General features: G+C 36.4%; 3 protein-coding genes across 17 annotated transcripts in view; 2 read left to right on the forward strand and 1 right to left on the reverse strand.

Moving 5' to 3' along the window:
• On the reverse strand, positions 1-6895 carry LOC144452445 (sulfotransferase 1B1-like). Its single transcript, XM_078143538.1, has 7 exons — positions 6715-6895; positions 5336-5574; positions 4614-4737; positions 3757-3854; positions 3203-3389; positions 2884-3024; positions 1-158 (listed from the first exon to the last, which is right to left on the reverse strand). The coding sequence occupies exons 1-7, from the start codon at positions 6893-6895 to the stop codon at positions 1-3; spliced, it is 1128 nt and encodes a 375-aa protein (XP_077999664.1).
• Positions 6896-9652: 2757 nt separating this feature from the next.
• Positions 9653-12773, forward strand: LOC144452446 (uncharacterized). Its single transcript, XM_078143539.1, has 3 exons — positions 9653-9665; positions 10683-10822; positions 11908-12773. Exons 2-3 carry the CDS (start codon positions 10705-10707, stop codon positions 12771-12773), a joined length of 984 nt encoding a protein of 327 aa, XP_077999665.1. The 5' UTR covers positions 9653-9665; positions 10683-10704.
• A 3385-nt stretch (positions 12774-16158) lies between these two features.
• Positions 16159-21334, forward strand: part of LOC144451989 (uncharacterized) — a 148205-nt gene continuing 143029 nt past the window's right edge. For 8 of the 15 annotated variants that reach the window (XM_078142935.1, XM_078142937.1, XM_078142938.1 and 5 more), the window contains exon 1: positions 16160-16299. In XM_078142935.1, coding sequence (XP_077999061.1) covers positions 16204-16299 — 96 coding nt within the window. In that variant the 5' untranslated portion in view covers positions 16160-16203. Of the gene's footprint in view, positions 16300-21334 lie in introns of all 15 variants that reach the window. The other 7 variants (XM_078142949.1, XM_078142950.1, XM_078142951.1 and 4 more) reach the window with 3 other exon arrangements.

The raw sequence follows: 21334 nt of genomic DNA on the forward strand, positions 1-21334 counted from the left end.
CTAAACATCAAGTTGTATCTTTCCCTCATCCTGTCCTTTAGCGTCATTTTCATCTACTTTTACTCTTTCTTTTTCCGTTCTCGGTATCCGGTTGTTGGCGGTATATGGCCGGACAATATCATTGCCTTGACGACGGTCATCATCAACAAAAAGTAACTCTTTGTAACAAACAAGTTGGCCATCATGGTTCATAAAAGGAAAAAATTGCTCCAGACAATAACAAGTTGGCTATTGTCATCCTGAGGTTAATGAACTTGTTATTGCTAATTAAAAGGGTAATTTACATAGTGCATAGACAAACAATTTCAGAATAACAATCCAAGGCCTATTACGTTTCATTCAAATGTATCGAAATTAATTCATTGTTATGCAAATTTTGTGAAGTTTCGTTGACCCCCCGAAGACATTAGTATGGTAAACAAGGTCAGTATGTCTTAACAATATGAAATGTTGTGAGCTCTATCGGTGATTTTGTAACAATGGTCACGAATTGTCCCTGTGGTCAAGTGTACAGCATTTTGAAAGTTTTGAAATACACAAAATATTTACATCGTCACCAATCTAATTTGTCAAGGTCGGATAAAACAATAATTATTAGCACATTGTTGTGGATACATTTTTGATAATCCTTTTCAATATAAAATACCCTCGTGTTAAAGGACAAAAATTCGTTATCTTTTTGTTATGCCAGCGTTGCCTTGAGATTTATACGAAGTACATCTCTCTCTCTCTCTCTCTCTCTCTCTCTCTCTCTCTCTCTCTCTCTCTCTCTCTCTCTCTCTCTCTCTCTCTCTCTCTCTCTCTCTCTCATTCTCTCACGAATAAGTTTCGCCAATGTGTCATAACTCTGCCTCTAAATTTTAAGATTTATTTATTTATTTGTATATTTATTTACAACATATACCATAGTCGTCATCTTTTAATACGTTATTACACTTCATTGTGGCATGGTACACTGAATTATCAAAGTCCTCTTACGATCATAGAGAGTCGTTGCTAACTAATTAGTATTTCCACTGTAGTGATGTTTATACCATGTTTGTGAACTGGAAGATGATCCCTTTGTATACGACACCAGAGTACTGCAATTAACTTATGACCTAATATACAGTTATTATTTTCACCAGAAGGATCGTCGGGTGAAACATGGTCCGTAGTGTAAATCCATAATGTCATATCATACTCGTCTTCTTTCATTTTATGTATGATATGCTCTCCAAGGTGATTGAGAACTCTACTTGGCGAAAGAAGAACGAAACTCTATGTGTGTATATATATATATATATATATATATATATATATATATATATATATATATATATATATATATATATATATATATATATATATATATATATATATATATATATATATATATATATATGACTTTACACTGAGGTTCTGTCTATAAATAATACCGTTAACCATACACTTCTAACCCAGATATTTCGAGGATATCACATTGGATTTAGCACCCTTAAAGACAAAAAAAAGTATCATGCATCTAATTATTTCTCAAACTGCTTAAAACGACATTCGAGTGATATAACATTATGAACTATTGAGGTATTTTGTACCAAAACTACATTGATAAGTGCGAGGCTGGTGGCGGCAGTACTATAGTTCAAAATCTATTTTCGGTATTGGTAATTGCACATCGGTCCACCTTTATTGGAAAGAATGTTCATGTCAGTTTAAACTTTAAACCAATATATTTATTGACTAAAATGTCTATCGTGCACGTATTCGAAAACAAAAGAATGAAGTAAAATTATTATAGAGGGCGTCCTACTATCCCAAGGTGCGAGACGGTTCCGGCGATGTGCCTTTTACTAGTAAGCTTTTAATAGAGGTTACAGATTCGGAAATGCAGAGTAATTAATATCTTTAAGTAAGACTTACATCTAATAAACATAATTCAATCCATATGTGAAAGATTTATAAATTATCCATTGAACTTTTTAAATATTAAAGTTCGAGGCCAACCTTTACACAAATATAACTTAATTTTGAACAATTTTGAAGTCACAAGTATACCGTGACCAAATACAGGGTGTGTGTGGGGGGGGGGGGGGCAAATAACAGCGTGAATGAGGTAGGGCGCCCTCTATTATCGATAGTTTGTAAATAAACTATGAATAAATTAAAACCTATGTATCAATCAGAGTATCAATACCAACAAACGTACACACATGGGCATCACAGCACACAACATGGCGGCCGACAGGTTTGTGTGTACACAACAGGACAACTATCATAAATTCAATATTAACACCAACCGTCACTAGAACAATTAAATAATTGCTTTAATATCATAAAACGGCGGAAAAGTGAGATAATATTAACCATTGACCCAAGTCACATTGGCTTGGACCCTAAATACACCTTTCTTTATTTCCACACCAGAAATATATTAAAATATACAATAATTCTTAGAAGGAATGTAACTTGGTATTTTCTAATCATAAATAAATAACGACACACTTTTCTTTATCATTGTGTCTTCAGCCAAATATTGAGATCAAAATAGGTCGACGCCATTACTACAGAAGGAAAACTGATAAATTGGTCAAGACCGGTAACTATAGATTTTCACTATTTTTAACGAATGTTTACCCCTGAGAATTACTCCAACCCTTTCCTGAAATCTGTTAAATTCTTCTACATTTCTGTAAACTGAATTGCCTGACTCCTTCTCAATGGTAGTACTCTATACACTGACTTGTTTTCTGTGAGTAAACAATACAAACAAACTAACCAAGACTAGCTTCAAATTTCATATAATCTGGTATAATAATGTTTCAATTAGGGAGTACATCATGTATAAAAACTATAGCTCAGAATTCTGGCATTCAGTTTACATGTAGTTTTATTATTCCTCACGTTCGGTATTTGCAGACACTTCATGTGATGGCAGTGTAAATTCCATCTCCAAACCACTGTCGCCAATCCATCTCTTGTAGACTCCATCAAATTCTTCATTCTGAGCAACAGTGAAGAAATCTTTCCAACCTCCAACTTTACCTGTAAATGAAATGTAACCAATCATGTAAATGACACGTATGGAAGAGGAAAATGTCTCATTCCAAAATGTCTCATTCCAAACAGCTGACGTGCTGCTTGCCATGCTCGCGAGCTCAAACGCATTCCTTGCTTAAACTAGTAATATGGGTAGGACAGGGCATAACATTGCTGGACCTACCTTTGCGTACAAATGGCGATTTCGATGTGCCAATATTCCAGCCCTGACAAATGCTTATGTATGCAGGGTCGGGGCTGTTCTTCATGCTGTCAAAAGTGCACAGTTTGGTTATTTCATTCAGTTGTTCTTCTGTCAGGTGGTATTGTTCAAGAATGGATGCCAAGCTTTTAACCACGTTACCGAGATCCTACAAGTAAATTGAAGCATGGTCTGACATCGCAATGACAGTACAGGGGTCTCCTGTCTGACTGTAATGTTCGTTATGAAAAAAAGCAAGAAAAAATACTTTAATACACTTTCTATTCCCAGACTTTTCACGCCCAGATTCTTGGGGGCGCTGTTTAAAAAAAGAAAAAAATCTTTCAGGAATAATTGTTCATGGCTACAGTATATCCGTCATAGAGTGGTTATTCTGATCACCCTGCTGCAACTGGAGTATTTTTCTCATCAAGCAATTCGGCAACCAAAGATATATTGAATTATTTATAATAAGGCACTGTACCTGTTAATTATTGGTCGAGCAGTCGTATCAGTTTATTTTATGATTTACTTACCGTAATCATGTCTTCATACTTCACAAAGAACACATTCTTTTCATTTCTCCTCTCCCACCATGGTATAACATGATTTCCCCATTCACCAAAGAGAGTCCCTTTAAAGTGAAAATTCCATAGAAATTCCAGTAAATTACAGTACAGTGCAGTGTAGTACAGTACAGTACAGTACAGTACAGTACAGTACAGAACTGTAAATTACAGTACAGTATAGGACAGTGCAGTGCAATGCAGTGCAGTACTGTAAATTACAGTACAGTATAGTATAGTGCAGTACAATATACTACAGTGTAGTCCAGTACAACATAGCACAGCCCATTGCAGTAAAATGAATGTAAATGAGTTGATGATGGCCAGTACGTGTTTACTCCCACAATCGATATGGTAGCAGTAATCAATACAAGTATAGTACATGAAAAAATAAGCCTGGTTGGACTTTTCTGGTTTAAACATGTATGTTCAATTTGGTTTCACATTTTTGGAGATGTTCTTTGTATTCAATTTGCCAGAACATGTTGAATCGAGTCTATCAATGCTTTAGAACTGTCAGTGGGTAATCGAATATAAAAAAGTTATCACTCTATTGTCTCTTAGTTTTTTCGAATAAGGCAGTGTGTTATGTCTGTGCATGCACTTTGTGCATTAACTTTGGGGCTGACATGCGCATGATAATTACAGTATGTTGATAAGTCATCACATGATGCTCTGTTCATTGTGTCAAGCTACCCGGATGTGGGATGTGAGTATGACGGTATAATAACCTTTGTACAAATAACCACGAACGTCAACAAGTACATGTAATTGGTCAAGAACATCCCAGGTGTGTGCGGGCATATCAATGTCTATTTGATATCTACCTTTTCCTTGCATGTAATTGGTCAAAAAAACATCCCAGGTGTATGAAGGCATATCAATGTCTTGAAGAGAGTGGTGATACAGAGACACAGCTACATCTTTAGGATTTCGAGCGACATAGATTACCTGAATGATTAGAATATAACAATTGAGTACTGCATGCACGGGGTGGGGGTGGGGGTGGGGGGTTGGGGGTGATTCAAAACCAATTAGTATCAATCAATCAATCAATCAATCAATCAATCAATCAATCAGTCAGTTAGTCAGTTAGTCAGTCACTCACTCACTCACTCACTCACTCACTCACTCACTCACTCACTCACTCACTCACTCACTCACTCACTCAATCAATCAATCAATCAATCAATCAATCAATCAATCAATCAATCAATCAATCAATCAATCAATCAATCAACTAATCAATCAATGTTTGCTGTCCCCTGTGGTGATACCAACAACCGACTAAGAAAATAAAAGTCATGAAAACAGGGACAATTGTCACTCACTTCATATCATTTTCTCTCGGTTTTGTGTTTGAATCTTTCATGTTTCATCTGACAGTAATGTTGATTTGTGTTCACAGTGAGATAAAATGAATCATTTTATATGCTTGAGCATTGTCAGTGTCTGTATTTGTAACTAAACAACCTTGTGTGAGGCATTAAAAACATCATGCTGAATTGAATCTCTATCCCTATAGTCACTCTGATTTTGTAGTAAGTACCTTTGGGTTTTTTTCGAATACTTGTGGTGGTAAAAGATCGGGTGATAGGTGGGTGGGGATAAATCTCCGACCTTCCATCTGGGCATATTTCTTAAAATTTGGTACGGTCTGATGGTCGTTATGATGGAATTCTGGATAACGTGCTTGTGGCGAGAACGGAGAATTGAATTGCGGGCCCATGGCTTCTTTATTCGCGTCGTTCATAATCAGTGACAAGATTCTTTTAACCCATGTTGTACCTAGCAATGAGATAACAGTATCACAAAACATCAGAAGAGAAAAGTTTCCGAAGTGTTGGAGTGGCCATATGATGCATGGATGAGTTTTGGATTTTTTCATCAATGAAATTAAAAAATTTTGCCGTGCGTGGCTTTATATTTTGAAAAAAAAGTATGAAATAACGTAGAATAAGTCCGTATTTGTAACTGAACTTGATAAATTACAAAACATTAGTGTGTAAAAATTAGTTTTGTTTCTGTTCATACAGGAAGTTATTTGTAAATAAAGTGGGTAAACAAAGCTATGCTAAATCTGCGCTGCATCCTTGGGGAACTGGAGGCACATATGCAAAGATCCCGGGCAAAGATTTACGTATGTTTTTGGCTACTTTTATCCGTAAATCGAGCAGTAACAGATAGAAAGCGTAATTGCCGTTGAGGGCGTACCAAAACTCAGCGCCCTCGACGGCAATCACCCTTTCAATCTTTTACTGCTCTATTTAGGGATAAAATCGGCCACTCATTAGCATGCAAAAGTCTAATTATTGATATTTCAACAATTTCAATGAATAAATTATGGTTGTCTGATCGAAAAATGATAGTACAACTAGTTCAAAAATAGTGCCGTTTTAAAGTGGCGACGGATTCAAAACGAGCTTTCGCTCAAGATAAACTTGTCACTACACCACCTACGGATAATATTGACCACTAATTAACATATACATTGCCTTTTTATACGTAACTGGCCAATTTTTGTGATTATATATCTGGTTACTTGATGAAAAAATACATCCCAGTTGCAGCCAGGGCAGGTTTAACACCATAGTCGTAAAACACAATCTCTTTTACGGCACCGTCCAAAACGCACTTCAACAGAAATAAGTGTCTGGCTTGCGAGATTGGTTTAATACTAGGTTTGTATTCAGTCAGTCGAAATGATGACTTATGTGTGCTTCAGTAAGTAGAATAGTTCAAATATCTTCAAAATATGCAGCAACAAATTAAGTATGTCCCAAAACGTATCAAATAAGCCTATATCCCATTAATATTGTACTTCATCAATCTATTTGCGGTTTTACGAAATTTTTCGTAAACCATAAAAGTAAAAAAAAAAAACCCTGATGCGCTTAAAGTTGGCTTGATCCATTAGAGATGACATACCTGATTTCGCAGTTGTTATCAGGAAGACATCACTCGTTCTCACTTCAAATGTTAACATAGCATCCAAACACTGTGCACCAACGTACCATGGCATCTCATCTCCAGTTCTTTTATATATATATGTATCAGTGCATCCCTTTTTCTGATTCCTGTTTATGTATGCTTTGTCTGCCGTTGACATTTTACGTGTTCTATGGAATCAATGACTACATACGAGTAAATCACTAAAAATGCAAAACTCAAACGGTCTCCAAAATTACATAATGTCGTCAGGAGCTAGACCGCTCTATCATTAACTCTCTCTTTACATTATACTGAACAAATTACAACGTTCTATTTTTGACGATACCATTTCTGGTGAATTTTGTGGCCTTCGATCGGCTAATTCATTGGTGGAGGATATGTCACTTATTAAATAGCATATTTTACAATATTCCAGGATAGTGAACATCAGGTTGACTACGGCTTTATTCATATATTCGTGTTCAAACTTGTCTATATGATACATTTTGCAATTTATATCCTTGACTTGGTACCAGTAATAGCATTTGTGCTAGAGGGTCAAATTAGAACAAGCTTAAACCTGCAACTGGGACATTTATTTCATCAAATAACTACAATAGATATATTCACTAACAATTGGTCAGTTGCTTATAAAAATATATGATAATTAGTGGTCAATATTATCTGTAGGTAGTGTAGTGGCAAATTTGAATCTTGAGTGAAAGCTTGGTTTTGAATCTATCACCATGTTAAAATTGTACTGGTTATACCTGATCATGAAGTGTCATTTTTCGATAAGACAACCATAATATATTCAGTGAAAATTATTAAGGTACCAATAAGTAGACAGTGTACATGTTAATCAGTGGTCAATATTATCCATAAGTAGTACAGAAACAGGTTGAAATAATGATCGCCGTTGAGGGCGCTGATTTTTGGGTGCGGACTCCAAATCAATTTTATGTGATTTATCGTGTTTAAAGCTACAAAAAAATTGTTTATCCACAGGTGATTCAATACTTCCAACCTAGCAAAACAATTTCAAAGTTCCAGTTTAGCATTCTCGCAAACCAGAGCTATTATTTCTTCGAAATAAAATAGTAGGGACCGGCTCGTTAAAAACGGTACCGTAAAACGGTCGTGGTTTGCGACGATGTGTAGCATGTGGTGTGGAAGTCATGAAATCGACTAAGAATTTTGAATGGTTGTTATTTTTAAGGCTCACCTAGGTGGTTATCTGTGTTTAAGGTACACCTAGGCTATTTAAAGGCACACCTAGGTGGTAATATTTTAGAATTTCTCCTATAAAATAATGATAAAAGTGCTTTGGCTATATTGATTTTTTTTAAATCATCCTGTAGTTTATTTTTCTTTCGTAGTGATCAATTATCTACTCGATATCACCAAGTTTCATGAGAATATGCGGATATAAAACAATTATAAACGTTTGACGTACTTCACTTTTTGGACATCCAAGTCATTTTCGCTGTCAGAAAAGTGTTGTTTTTTTAAATTTATATATTTTGCTCAACGTTGAATCGGAATGTCCGTTATTCATTTGTCGTCTGAAAGGGGGTATGTATGTTGCTATTAATTGTTCGTGTTTGGAAAGGTGTGGGTATTTGTTCATACTAACCACACTCCCACGCCAACCACTACTTTCCTAAGTGATTACCCCACCCCCACCCCACCCCTCCTGGGAGGGGTGACTCACCGTGATGACAATTTCTATCAGCATATAAGCAATGTACACATACAAAACTCTGTATAAAAGAGTACTTACCGAGAGATGATGTTCACTTCACCGTAGTCTGCTTCTATATTTATCTGTCCAACAGTTCAGTATGATCAGCAAAGAACACGAACTGTCGTGTTGTTATGGAATCCATGCTAATTTATTCAATTTGCTATACAGGGGATGCGGACAGTTCAGTTATAATCTGGGTAATAATCTGGGTGTTCCAGCAAAGCTTTAGTCGTGGAATACTAACCTCAACATTTCAAACACATGTACTGTAAAATTGTCATGGAAACCTAAACCCGATCACTGCCTTTTTGCAGATCTTTGAGAGTAGAAAGCATACATACCTGTGAATTCCACGTGTTTCAGTTGCATATACCAAAGCGTGCAAGGGTTATTTATTCCAATCGGGATACAAAGAATTATAGCGATCGGTAGTAAGTGTTTACCCCAACCAGGATACAATATTCATATTATGGGTTATGGTTATTGTTAGTCTGGTTTATTATAGAGTTTATTAATAAAGCATCGTGACTTACGAGTGCAAAAAAATACACCAACTCTATATCTCCTGTACTGTAAATCTCTCGCAAGCAACTCAGACTAAAACTTACTTGTGTACGCCTCTAATATTAAAGAATTCATGGAAGAAACAGGGATAAGAAAAAATATTTACATGTACCATATTTCAGACAAGGCTTTATATGCCATCGTAGATAAAGGATTTTTTTTCTTCCATCACAATCCAAAACACAATGACCCCCCCCCCATCCACAATTTTGAAAACAGCATGACCCCCCCCCCCCTGCCAATTTCAAAAACAGAATGACCCCTTACAAATACAAATCCACACCCCACCCCAGGCCGACGAAACTGACCGGTCCCTAAAACAGTAGCATTATTACAACTTGTCCCTGAATGAAAGGTTGTCGGTGGTCGAGATAACGTCGATGACGAACTGTGCCAGCCTTCGATTACATAAGCATTGTGATTCGTGTATGTGGTGTCAGGGTGTCACAGAACGTGATATACGCTTATTCAACACGATACAATAGTTACGTCATCAGGTGTACGTACGTCCTTGTTTACAATCACATGGTATCGCATGTGATTATAAATGTGTTCCACCATAGACCTGACACGAAACCGTCTGACACTAGATACAGCCCCTGAAAGGAACCGTCGACTGTCTCACCTATAGTAAGCAGTGAGTGTATATATGTGTTATATTTTTTGATAATCATTTAAACTTGTAAGTTGTAGCAGTTTTCAGTAGAATTCGAAGCATCCACGAAATATTGATAACATATGGAGTTGTCTTGCATGCACCTATATATCTCAGTGCCTTGTTCAACGTCTTTAATAGGCCTAGCATCATCATAGTACATTGCAATTGTATGTCGGTGGAGGGATATGTGGATCACTTAATGTCAATGTGTACGCCAAACATTCCCTTCTACCATCATGTAATATCGAATAAGCACTTATTAAATGTGTCTATGACATGTTGATCTAGCTATGTGTATACAATTATAATAACTGTCACAGGTACTCGAATCAATATGTATGATTTAAAAAAAAATATGTATGTAAATAAGACTTATTTATATACAATACATTTTTTTTCTACACATTGATTCGAGTACCTGTGCTAACTGTCATACGCGGCCAGCCATAGAATAAACTGGCATTAATCCATCATTTTCACTGGAATATAACATTTTAATACGTCAAATCATTTGCTCCAATTTGTCAGAACATGTAATTATTTTTAAATCTCTAAACGCCGAGAACGGTATCTGTTCAACCTTGGAGTAATTATACTGTCAGTATAATTACTCCAAGGTTCAACCTAGTCCTGCTTGCATACGGAGGAATTCGGGACTCGATTCTGACAATTGTCCCTCCCCCTCAAGAGTCAAGTCAGTAATACAGACTCGTGCACCGTCATGGAAGCAGGACTGGGTTCAACCTAGCTTTCAAAGTCTGCAGTCTTCATATGTTCACGTGTGTGACTGTAGTGTGTATACAATACACACCGGTGGAAAGATAAACAATAAGGCGGACCGCGTTGTTTATCTTTCCGCCGGTTTTACATTGTAAATATACTTGTAACACTTCAACGCTACATTGCACAATTCATATTTCACGAATTCAGTCGCATCATGATGTATTCTGTATGTTTCATGCCCTCAAAACCCAGCTACATCTGTGTATATTTCAGGTCGTCGTCAGTACAACTGAAAATGATTGACAGAATAAAACACCAGCCATGGTTGGCATATCTAATTTTCATTGATACTGTTATGATGGTTTTGGTTATATTCTTTAACATCATGGCCATGGGACCAGGAACGGATATCGGTGAGTATAGATACGTCATGACTTCACTTTTTGTTTTGCAGTCGTCACTGACTTAACGTTTAAAGTGAAAGCAAGATCACCATGTGAGGGCGCAGTTACAATCAAATCTGACGATGTCGCGTACAAATTAAGTGTTCCTCTCGCGCTCCATTGTACGTGACATGACTGCCATGCCATGCCCGGCATGAGTTTGAAAGTGGTAGAAATATGTGGGCTACTGTATTGGTAAATTGTTACATGTAAAACTAAATAGCGCTGATATGTTGTTTGTCTGCATGTGTTTTGTTTTCATAAAGTTTTGGTGGCCCAGTTATTCAGTAGTGCTAATGGGGAAATATGTATGTATGTATGTATGTATGTATGTATGTATGTATGTATGTATGTATGTATGTATGTATGTATGTATGTATGTATGTATGTATGTATGTATGTATGTATGTATGTATGTATGTATGTATGTATGTATGTATGTATGTATGTATGTATGTATGTATGTATGTATGTATGTATGTATGTATGTATGTATGTATGTATGTATGTATGTTTGTGTGTGTGTGTGTGTATGTGTAGTTCTCTGTGTGACCACGCCCATAGCAACAGCCAAATGATGGGGGATATTGCAAAACAATAGGGATAGGCAAGTGGGTAAACATTTTTAAAAAATGAAGTGAGTATATATCTAACAAGACCACACCCATAGCATTACTACAATACACCTTATATTTTTCTTCATTCAACTAAGGAAAATACGAGTGACCTAAGGGACCTTGTCACTACAAGTCGCTATACAAGTAGTGATGAACCATTAGGTCACGAATATTTATGGCTGAATGAAGACAAATATTGGGGAATAATATAATCATCCCCTCTCAAGCATAATTTATGAAAAATTTGAAAAATTAATAGCGATTTGGAATGTCTTGACTCATATTTCGAGCACAGCAGAACCAGTGACGTAGACACAGGTTGCCTTGACATAGAACGACCAGGGTATATAATCCATATTTTCTGTTCAAAGACAATAACTTGGCTTGTGCATGGCATAATTAACAATGAAATGATGTCTCTGTCTTCTATTTCATTAGGTATGTTTAAGAACAGTACTAGAGAAGTAAATGAAGCATACACCTTGGATATCTCTCTCCCACCATGGACAAACTTAGTTATTTCAATTCTGGTGTTTGTATGGAATGGTTTTCTGATCCTCTATGCCTTGTCAACTTTATGGCGAAGGAATTTTGGTCTCTACGTCTACGTTTCCATCTCGGATGTCCTAACTCCTTCATTTTATTTATTCTTCTTGATTTCCATGGCGATGAACATTGGATGGGTATTTTCATGGTGTTATGAAGTCATCCCATTGGCGTTTGTATTCAATGTTGTCCAGGAAATGCTCTTGTGCATCACCTTACTTATTGTGCATCGAAGGCTGAGTATAAACTTGGCTAGAATGACCCAGTCTCAGATGACTGAAGTTTGGTTTATACGAGTTTTCGTCAACAATGGAATTGCAATGTGGACTCAGTGGGTTTTTATCCTCACTTTGATAAATCTCGCCCACGTTGTCACGTATAGTGGCAACGGTGATCAAGAAATTGCCTCTACTGTGTCCCTTTGTTTGTTCGCACTGGACTGCATAGGATGGTTCATTGCAGAAAACACTGTACTTGACAAATATGTCCGTTACACTACAACTCAATATGTTGTCGACATCATTGCTATGGCGGGAATATTTTCCCAAAATACGAATCTCAATTCTCGTAATTCAATATTAAGTCTTGTCGTTTTAGTAATGTGTTCAATTATGTTATTGTTACATGTTTTAATTTCTATACGGAGACATATTTTATCAGAGAGACATCAAAGTGAATTTCAAAGTTTATCCAAAGATGCAAAAATTGCAGACAAAACCTTAAGCACTAGCGATGTTGAACAACTGAGCCATCCATAATCACATTTACATTTAACAAATTTGTTTATTTGTTTATTTGTAAAAATTTATGAGAGAAGTGGGAGTAAATTTATACCAAAAATTATATCACAGTCAAGTCACCAAAACGAGGCTCTAACCTCTGACCTCTATGATGTGTGTTTAATGTTACTGCAAAAACACCATGTGCAGAGGTTGGGCTGTAGGCAGCACCGTTGAGATAAAAACATTTCCTTCCTATCTCCATGGTAACACTTAGATGTAGTATTTTGTAGGATTGTGGTATTTCACCATGTCTTTGAATGTTTTAACAATTTGGAACAAATATTATCAAATGAAGATGGCACAAATTTATTATTAAGCTTATACCATGCACAAGCCAAGTTGTACACATTTTAACAGAAAATATGTAATTTATACCCTGGTTGTTGTCGATCAAGACAACATATATTTTTGTCATTGATTCAATTTTAGTAAAAAACGTTCAAAATGTTGTAGGTGTAATTACTCTTCATAATCTTCATTCAGCTAGAAAATACTCCAGATTAAAGAGTTATGTCACTACTTACATCAACTCGTATTTTCCTTGCCTGCAAAATGTTTGGCAATAATAGTATCTCTTAAAAATGTAGTCTCGGTTATCCAGCCTTCTGCCGTTGAGGGCAGCCTACCTGCTGCAAGAAGCTGGGTTCAACCGTGACCAATAACAATGTCATTATGACATGGTGCTGAGGTGGTGAATTCATGGATCATCAGATATCATCGGGTCACAGAATGTTATTCTCCAAATGCCTTCCATCATAATAAATTTTATTTACTTTATCTTTACATCATAAGCAATGACCAATGTGTGTTTCTTTCCCACCCACCCCATAGTGGACTTCTTCCACTAGAAAGTAGTTTGATATATCCAGAATAAGTAATGCATGATAGCTAGGGCAATATCACAATAGATCTATTAGTTTTATTAGATAAATTAATCTTGAACATACAGGGATTTAGTCATATTGATTCCAAGTGGATACCATGATGTTCGGGGGGGGGGGGGGGTTATACACGGATGGCCATGGTTGGTTGGTTGGTAAACAGACACACCCCTTACCTTGCATATTTGGTCAGGGTGTGAATTCTTACGCGACCACAGTCTAACATTTCGTGTGGATAAAAGTTCATGACTGGTTTGATCCCCGGGTTTGATCACACTATCACGAGCTGTAAAACGTTAACGTTACATCCCTCAATGTGATCGCTGAGGGCAGCATTCACGATCGCGGTTTTGCAACTTCCGACTAGCTCAACTTTAATAGCAAGACTTTCGACCAACCAAAACTGAGCTCGAGAAATGCCTGCTGTGGTTACAAACGGAAGAGGTTTAGCAACTTGATATCATTCACGATTCCTTTCATTGAAGATCACATTCCATGTGCATAACTGAAGTCACGTGTCATATGTACTTACGGTTTAGCGGCTTCAATAAATCATCAATATAATTAATATTATTTAATGGTTGAACATCAGAGACGTGTGCACTCGCTATGAACATCTGAGTGATGCTAAAAACGTATGTTACAACGTTCATAGTTGACGTACAAACTGGCAATTTAAAAGGTTGTCTATGAATTAAAATTACTTTGATCATACGGTTATACAAGGGCATCGGTGTGTTATTAATGCACCGTGGTGCTACTTTCTGGCAGGGCCGCCGAGATGAGGCTAGATTCTATGCCTGTCGATTTGGACTGTACGTACTCCGCACTTGAAATATAAGTCTTGATCTAAATTGGCACGTTCTCGCAAACCAGAGAGCTGTTCTAATTTCTTCCGAGGGTGGGGTTTACGACGATGTATTGACACAGTTTTTCACGTTGAAGACGAATTTAAACTATTTTTTAGCACAACTGAAAACTTAGGCGCATGGTGAAATATGTCTGTCTGTCTGTCTGTCTGTCTGTCTGTCTGTCTGTCTGTCTGTCTGTCTGTCTGTCTGTCTGTATGTATGTATGTATGTATGTATGTATGTATGTATGTATGTATGTATGTATGTATGTATGTATGTATGTATGTATGTATGTATGTATGTATGTATGTATGTATGTATTATCGTCTAATGTCTGTCTGACTTCTTCTTTTCCACGTACTCACAAGCACATGTCACTTCGATTCCGTTCTCCCTTGTTACATTGGATTGAACACAGTTATGTTTGGGTTCAACAAAGGTCTTTAATTTAAGCAACCCTTTAGCAGCTGAAAGAGATGGAAAGTGGAGAGAGAGAAAACAGATGATGTACAGTATACAAACAAAACATTGTTTTAAAGTCGTGTGAAAAGTACAGAAATACTATAGACATAGACATAGACACTAATAAATCGCAAAAGTAAATGGAAAGGAAAGTAATAACCTATGGATGTTTGATGAGGATTAATTTGAAAATGCCAAGTGCCCTGTGCCCTTCGTAAGAAAGCCGAGAAGGGACTTCAGACTTCAGACTTCAGACTTTGATTTTCGGAACTTCTCTGGACGGTTAGATATAACGACTTAATCATTATGTCATACACCATGTACAGTATTGCCGTGGGTAAAGGTATTTGTGTGTAGCAGTTCACATATTATGATGCAATGTGTCCAATAAAATTGATTTTTGGGTCCGTACCCGAAATGTAGCGCCCCGAAGAACATCGATTTCTACGTTATACAACGTATATATGAATTAGACCCCCACTTGACATGTGCAATGTGTAAGGCATTTTAACATTTTACAGTTAAAATATTGTCAGTTGGTGGGTCGAAAAATAATAATACCTCAGTGAGTGTGTAGCTTTCAAGTGAGGTAGCGTTGCGAGAGAGAGAGAGAGAGAGAGAGAGAGAGAGAGAGAGAGAGAGAGAGAGAGAGAGAGAGAGAGAGAGAGAGAGAGAGAGAGAGAGAGAGAGAGAGAGAGAGAGAGAGTACTGTATAATAGATTCACCAAGAATTAGTATATACAACGTAGACATTCGGGACATCGTTCACATTCGTATACAGAATAGGAAACCTCTTTATAAAATTAAGGAGATTACGTGTCCCTGTGCTCGTTAAAACGTCACTTCTATTACTAACGACTTGTGAGTTACATTTGTCACTGTGAGGAGACAAGTGAATGTGTGTCCTCAATCAGTCAAGCAGCACGACCACATCACTCAAACGGCGGAAGAAAATATTACCTTCGAGTGACAAAAATGCAATATAATATTGATACACTTAATACAGAAATTCTTATTTAGGTGAAATAATTTAAATTCACAGAATATGCTATCCAATGTTGTCGCAACTATATAGTCACCATAACTGTTCCCAAAGTTCGTCAGGTGGCGGATGGATACAGTACGCAGATTGAGTGCAATACGTTCACTATTGAATGGCGGAGAGTTTGAGGTGCACCTGATGCACAGCCAGCTAGCTTACTACAGTCCGTGATGATGGCGTTTATAGTGTTACTGCAGGGTGGCTCGCCCTGGGGATTTCGTCTTACGGGTGGAAAGGAATACGATGAACCTCTGCGAATCGCTAAGGTAAGCATCATGGCGTATATTCGCAAAAATTGCCAACTTTCGATCGAGAGACTTGGCACTCTTTACGAACGTAATGTTTTTATGTCACTTCACCCGGCATATTAACGCACCGACACCATAACAGGTATTGTGTTATTATGAAGGACAGCCCCACCTCCTCTATTGGTATTCAATACGGGGGCAGCGTCGTCTTTCTGATCTCTGACCCCGGTGGTATAAATATTTGACTCTGTCAAAGGGGAAATTGTTCACAATAATCAGTACAATAATTATGTGGTCTGGTCGTGTGCACATGTAAACAAGATCCGAGTATGCAGTTGTTCATTTCGCTAGATCTAGAGCTCAGTATCTCCAACATAGTAAACTATTGCTTGGTTTGAGGAATTTCCGACATGGTATAAATTGACTTCAATGAAATATAATTTAGAAGGCTCGTAATTTATCTAGTAAAATAATTTTATGTTTGGAATTGTTTGAACGGGAACCGGTGCAGTGTATGCAGTCTTTCTACGGTTAGGGTTGAGGTCCGGATATAGGGTGTCAGACGTAAAAGTTGCACCGTGTTGTTCAATAAAGGTGTCAGACGAGTTGAATACGTAACGGTAGTATTAACCTGTAGAACGTTAAAAGTCATTTTTTTTATGACGCTTGACGTCGAAAACAGACGTACTGGGCGACCAGTGACGCATGTAAACAGCAGTATGTATTGCAAATCATACCGTATAAACAGACATACAAAAAAGTCAGACGACACTCAATATAACTGTACGTACGAAGCTCGGTTTACTTTTGTGGTTGAATGAAATTTATCACGTATAACATTTATGTGTTATATATGCATTCATGGACATTTTGTTAGATTTTCCCCAGTACTGTATATTAACTTTTTTTTTGTTTTGGACCCAGTAAGAGCTAATAATAATATTGTGATATTACAAATTGAAAATAACACAGCGTGGAACACCTATATTTCTCTCTAACTTTATCTGTTTGAAACACACAAAGAAATAATACCAGTCATATTTAGTAATTGTATACATTTTCTTCACAAGCCTGTAGTTCTTAAATTACCCTGATGTTTTGTTTAAGATAAGTAAGAAGTAAGTGATTTGATATGGACCTTGTAATGGCAGTAAGGTGAATGTCTTAGCATTACACTCACAGTCACACCATAGGAAAAACAGCTGTTCAAAATACCATACTGTACAGTCTGCATATAGAGTGCTCAAAGCAATATAACGACTACCACAAAAGGGAAATGCCTTTAAAGTGAGGAAATAACGCTCAATTAAAATATGTGTAGCTACACACCATACCTCAAGGCTCCCAGTATATTAATTTAAAGTTTCTGGCATGAACTCTGTACTTCTATAGGTACACAGATGTTTCCAATCTCCGTCTAGTGTCAACTCAATATTAGGAAATGCCACAAACATCATTTTTCGTGAATGGATGCAATGTTATTACAACTACTATTTTTAACTCTTAAAGCCCATTGTTTGAATCCCATGGTCTTTGATTACGACCATCTCATCAGCAGAGGGTTGGGAGTCGGGACTGAGCCATTCTGTTATTCAGGACCAACTTTTATAGCTCAGCGCAGACATTATATTGTCACACCCGAATATTAATCCTAATCTGACATTGGCCTTGATACATGTTGACTTTCTAGAAGTACAAAAATTACAATATTAAAAATCATATTTCAAATATGTATCACTTGCTTGGTGTCAAACCCAACCTATCCTTGTTAACGACAAAGGTGTATTGTGTCTTTAAATGGAGTATGGTCCCTGACTAACAAATATATTCATGAATACGAACTTTATAAATTGATGATAGATGAGCCAAAAATTATAACTAAATAAGTACATAAAATTACTGATATTTGTTTTTCCTGGTATGTTTACTAATAGCAGTTATTAATACTTAAGATATTATCGTATCTCACCTGGTTATCTCTTATCCAGGTTGATTTTACTCTAGTCATATTTGCTTGCCACTTTGAAAGTTTAAAGTGAGGGCAACTCAATACCAGTGTGTAAGCCATGCACTGAGTATTTCTCTCTGCTATGTTTGGAATGTATGATCACTAACCAGCTTATCTCTGGTAAACATCAAACTCACGTTACAGCTGGGTGGTGTAAAAACCCAGGCAAACAACTATTTGTTGAGAAGATTTTTGTGTAGCATTAAACTGTAAAGTAAACAGTTTTAGATAACTTCCAACCTTGTCACAATTATTTGTTTTAGAATTGTAACTCAGTGAAAACTTCAGACTAAAGTTGAAGGAAATCTAAGTTTGTATATCCTCTTGTTATAATTGTAAAGTAATTTCTGAATATTTGTTTTTCTCAGGTAAATATTTGCAAAGTATTAAAATAAATCTAAAATAAATAATATCAACCATGTGGCTAAGGCAAAAATATAAACAAATATTTGTTTCCAATAACATGACATCCGAAAATAATGTAGGTAGGTCAGAATTTTATTTTATTTTATTTTACTTTTAAAAAAATTACTTCGACCCAAAGACAAGATAATCGTTAGTCACAATTACTGGGATAGTTTGATGAGGTGTAAAAGAAGTAAATGAAGATAATTATGTGATTCAGAAGTAGACAAACACAATATACATATTGTGCTGTTATAGGCTAAAATGACATCGTTTCTTTCTGGAATGTGATTTAGGAAAAATGTAACCAAAGATACTTTGGCAAGAAAATCTAACTGGGAGTATTTGTCATAATTTTACCTTTTTGTACGTGAAAGATTTTTAGGGTCACCAGCTTAATAGTTATCGGAAACATACTATTATTTGTATTTGGCCTAATGGCATGTGAGCATAGCACCCTCTCCAAGTTATTCAACTGTAATATATACTTGAATGTATCATGTGCATAAGGCAACCATAATGGTAGTGAACTTGGACACACTTGGCACTGTTGTGTTTGATCAATGATGATAAGTACAGGCTAACTACATTTAAGATCCCAACTTTGGATTTAGGTATGAAATTCAGTTGTTTGGCAGAGACATAGAAATAGTATGATCCCCATGTAATCTCTATAATGATATCAGTAACCATTATGAACCAGGATAGAAAGATAGCCTTTAAAGTGACCACATGAGGATTTGCTATTTATTTTGGATTTTTAATTTATGAATATGACCACAGGGTTAGTTTGAAATATGGAGATGTTATTCTACACATAGAAGCTTTGTCCACATATACCTTGGAAGTGAGAGACTGTGTGGTTTTGTATGAAATGTTGTTACCTTTCTATATATCCCCTAAGAATTCAGTAAAAGCTGTACTATAAGTTGATAGGTATGATATCAGCTGTCTAAATAACTACATGTAGCCAGTAACTAGGGAGTTAGTTTACTAACAGCAGTCTTTTTATCCCCAAAACAAAACCACCCAGAATGTTTTTATAAACTCAAGTAAAGAAAATAAAGTAAGGAGTGGTTGGACTCTGTATCATGTGGCGTTAAAACATTCTGTACTCCCTTTTGGAAACAAACTATTGTCATTGTTCAAATATCAACTCATAGCTGTTCAGTTTCAATTTGCGGTAATATTAATAAAGTCACAGTGTATAAATACAATGCGCCTGTCCTCCAGAGAGCTCCAGGTACCAACAGTTATTACCCCTTAAATTTAAAGCGGAACAGTTCCCCTTTATACTTCCTCAACTCCCTGAGGAGCATACAATCCTTTGCAGCCTTTATAAGTGCATAGGATTAAAGCATTCACATTGCAACCTCTATCCTACCAGATACTCAATTATACTATACAGCTGGGTTGACTGGGGCACAGTTGTGGTTCAGATCTTGCTCGAGGACTTTAGCCAGGGATGAGGCTCAAACCTGCAACCTGCAGATTCCAAGCTGACCACTGTAACCATCATTCAACCATTAATGACTCAGCCATTACTGTGTTAGTATTATTTTGTAATAAATGATGTCTACATGTCTATTATACATGCAAGTCTCAGTTTTGTTAGTAGTGAATTCCTACAGTTCGAGCACAGAGACTTGGTTAGCTGATGTTTACCTGATGTATACATGTACTGGCACCAACAAGTCTCTTGACTACTACTACATTCCTGTTTGAGTTTGACATTTGTTCAGAATAAAGAAATGTAATGTCCTGAGGTGGACCCTTGTTTTGCAGGTTGGAGTTATCTAATTTGCATAACAAGTATTTTTGATTTGCCAGTTATTATTACAGTATTGTGATAGTTCATTATACAAAAATTCATTCATTATGTAATGTTTATTAGTGTATGTTGTCTAAGGTCAAAGGTGACTGTCAGTGTCAATGTCATGTGGGAAATCATTAGTTGTATTACTACAAGTTCAACTCAAACTATTCATGATTTCATATCTTGTCCCATTGCTTGGTCACATCTTGCATATTTGACTAGTGTGCTAACAGGAGGTTGGTGGTGTGAGTGTGTGTGTGGGTGGGGATGGGGGTCAGGGGTGGTTTGGTATACATGCATGCATGTAACTCCACAATTAGTTATCAAATAACTGCGAAACAAATTTTCTCCTTAAAAAATTATTTGTTCCTCTAACTTTTATTCTTTCAATTATTAAAATAACATGTGTTTTCTTTGTTGAATCATAAAAATGTTATTTGAAATGTAATGAAGTAATATTAAAAGCATAAAAATGCTCTCAGAGCCAATGTTTACATTTATATTGCATCTAGGATTGTGAACAGCAATGATAAACAACTGTCAATTATTGACATTTCAATTATCATTACTAATGCATGTACTATGCTATATAGTGAAGTGAGTGTGGCATTCTTAAATTCATGGCCCTTGTAAGTTGTGGTTATTAGCAAGGACCCCATCACCCAAGACTTAGCAAGGATTTACACTTGTTCATCACACGATCTATACTAATACATGAGAAGGTTTCGATTTCAAAACAGGAATGTAAAATATTAAAATGATGGTGGCTGTGTATCTGTTTTTACTATCACTATCAGAGAGAGATATGAGAAGATAGTGAGGTA

The sequence above is a fragment of the Glandiceps talaboti genome, chromosome 22 (genome assembly GCF_964340395.1).
Source record: "Glandiceps talaboti chromosome 22, keGlaTala1.1, whole genome shotgun sequence".
In the NCBI taxonomy this organism is placed as follows: domain Eukaryota; kingdom Metazoa; phylum Hemichordata; class Enteropneusta; family Spengelidae; genus Glandiceps; species Glandiceps talaboti.

Excerpts from the sequence above, each read along its gene's own strand:
- LOC144452446 (XM_078143539.1), top strand. The coding sequence starts at position 10,705 with ATGATTGACAGAATAAAACACCAGCCATGGTTGGCATATCTAATTTTC. Across the intron at positions 10,823-11,907 it reads GGGACCAGGAACGGATATCG|GTATGTTTAAGAACAGTACT; the intron begins GTGAGTATAGAT and ends CTATTTCATTAG.
- LOC144452445 (XM_078143538.1), bottom strand. The coding sequence starts at position 6,895 with ATGTCAACGGCAGACAAAGCATACATAAACAGGAATCAGAAAAAGGGA. Across the intron at positions 3,025-3,202 it reads ATCGCCATTTGTACGCAAAG|GTAAAGTTGGAGGTTGGAAA; the intron begins GTAGGTCCAGCA and ends TTTCATTTACAG. Across the intron at positions 159-2,883 it reads AGTGTCTGCAAATACCGAAC|AGTTACTTTTTGTTGATGAT; the intron begins GTGAGGAATAAT and ends TTTGTTACAAAG.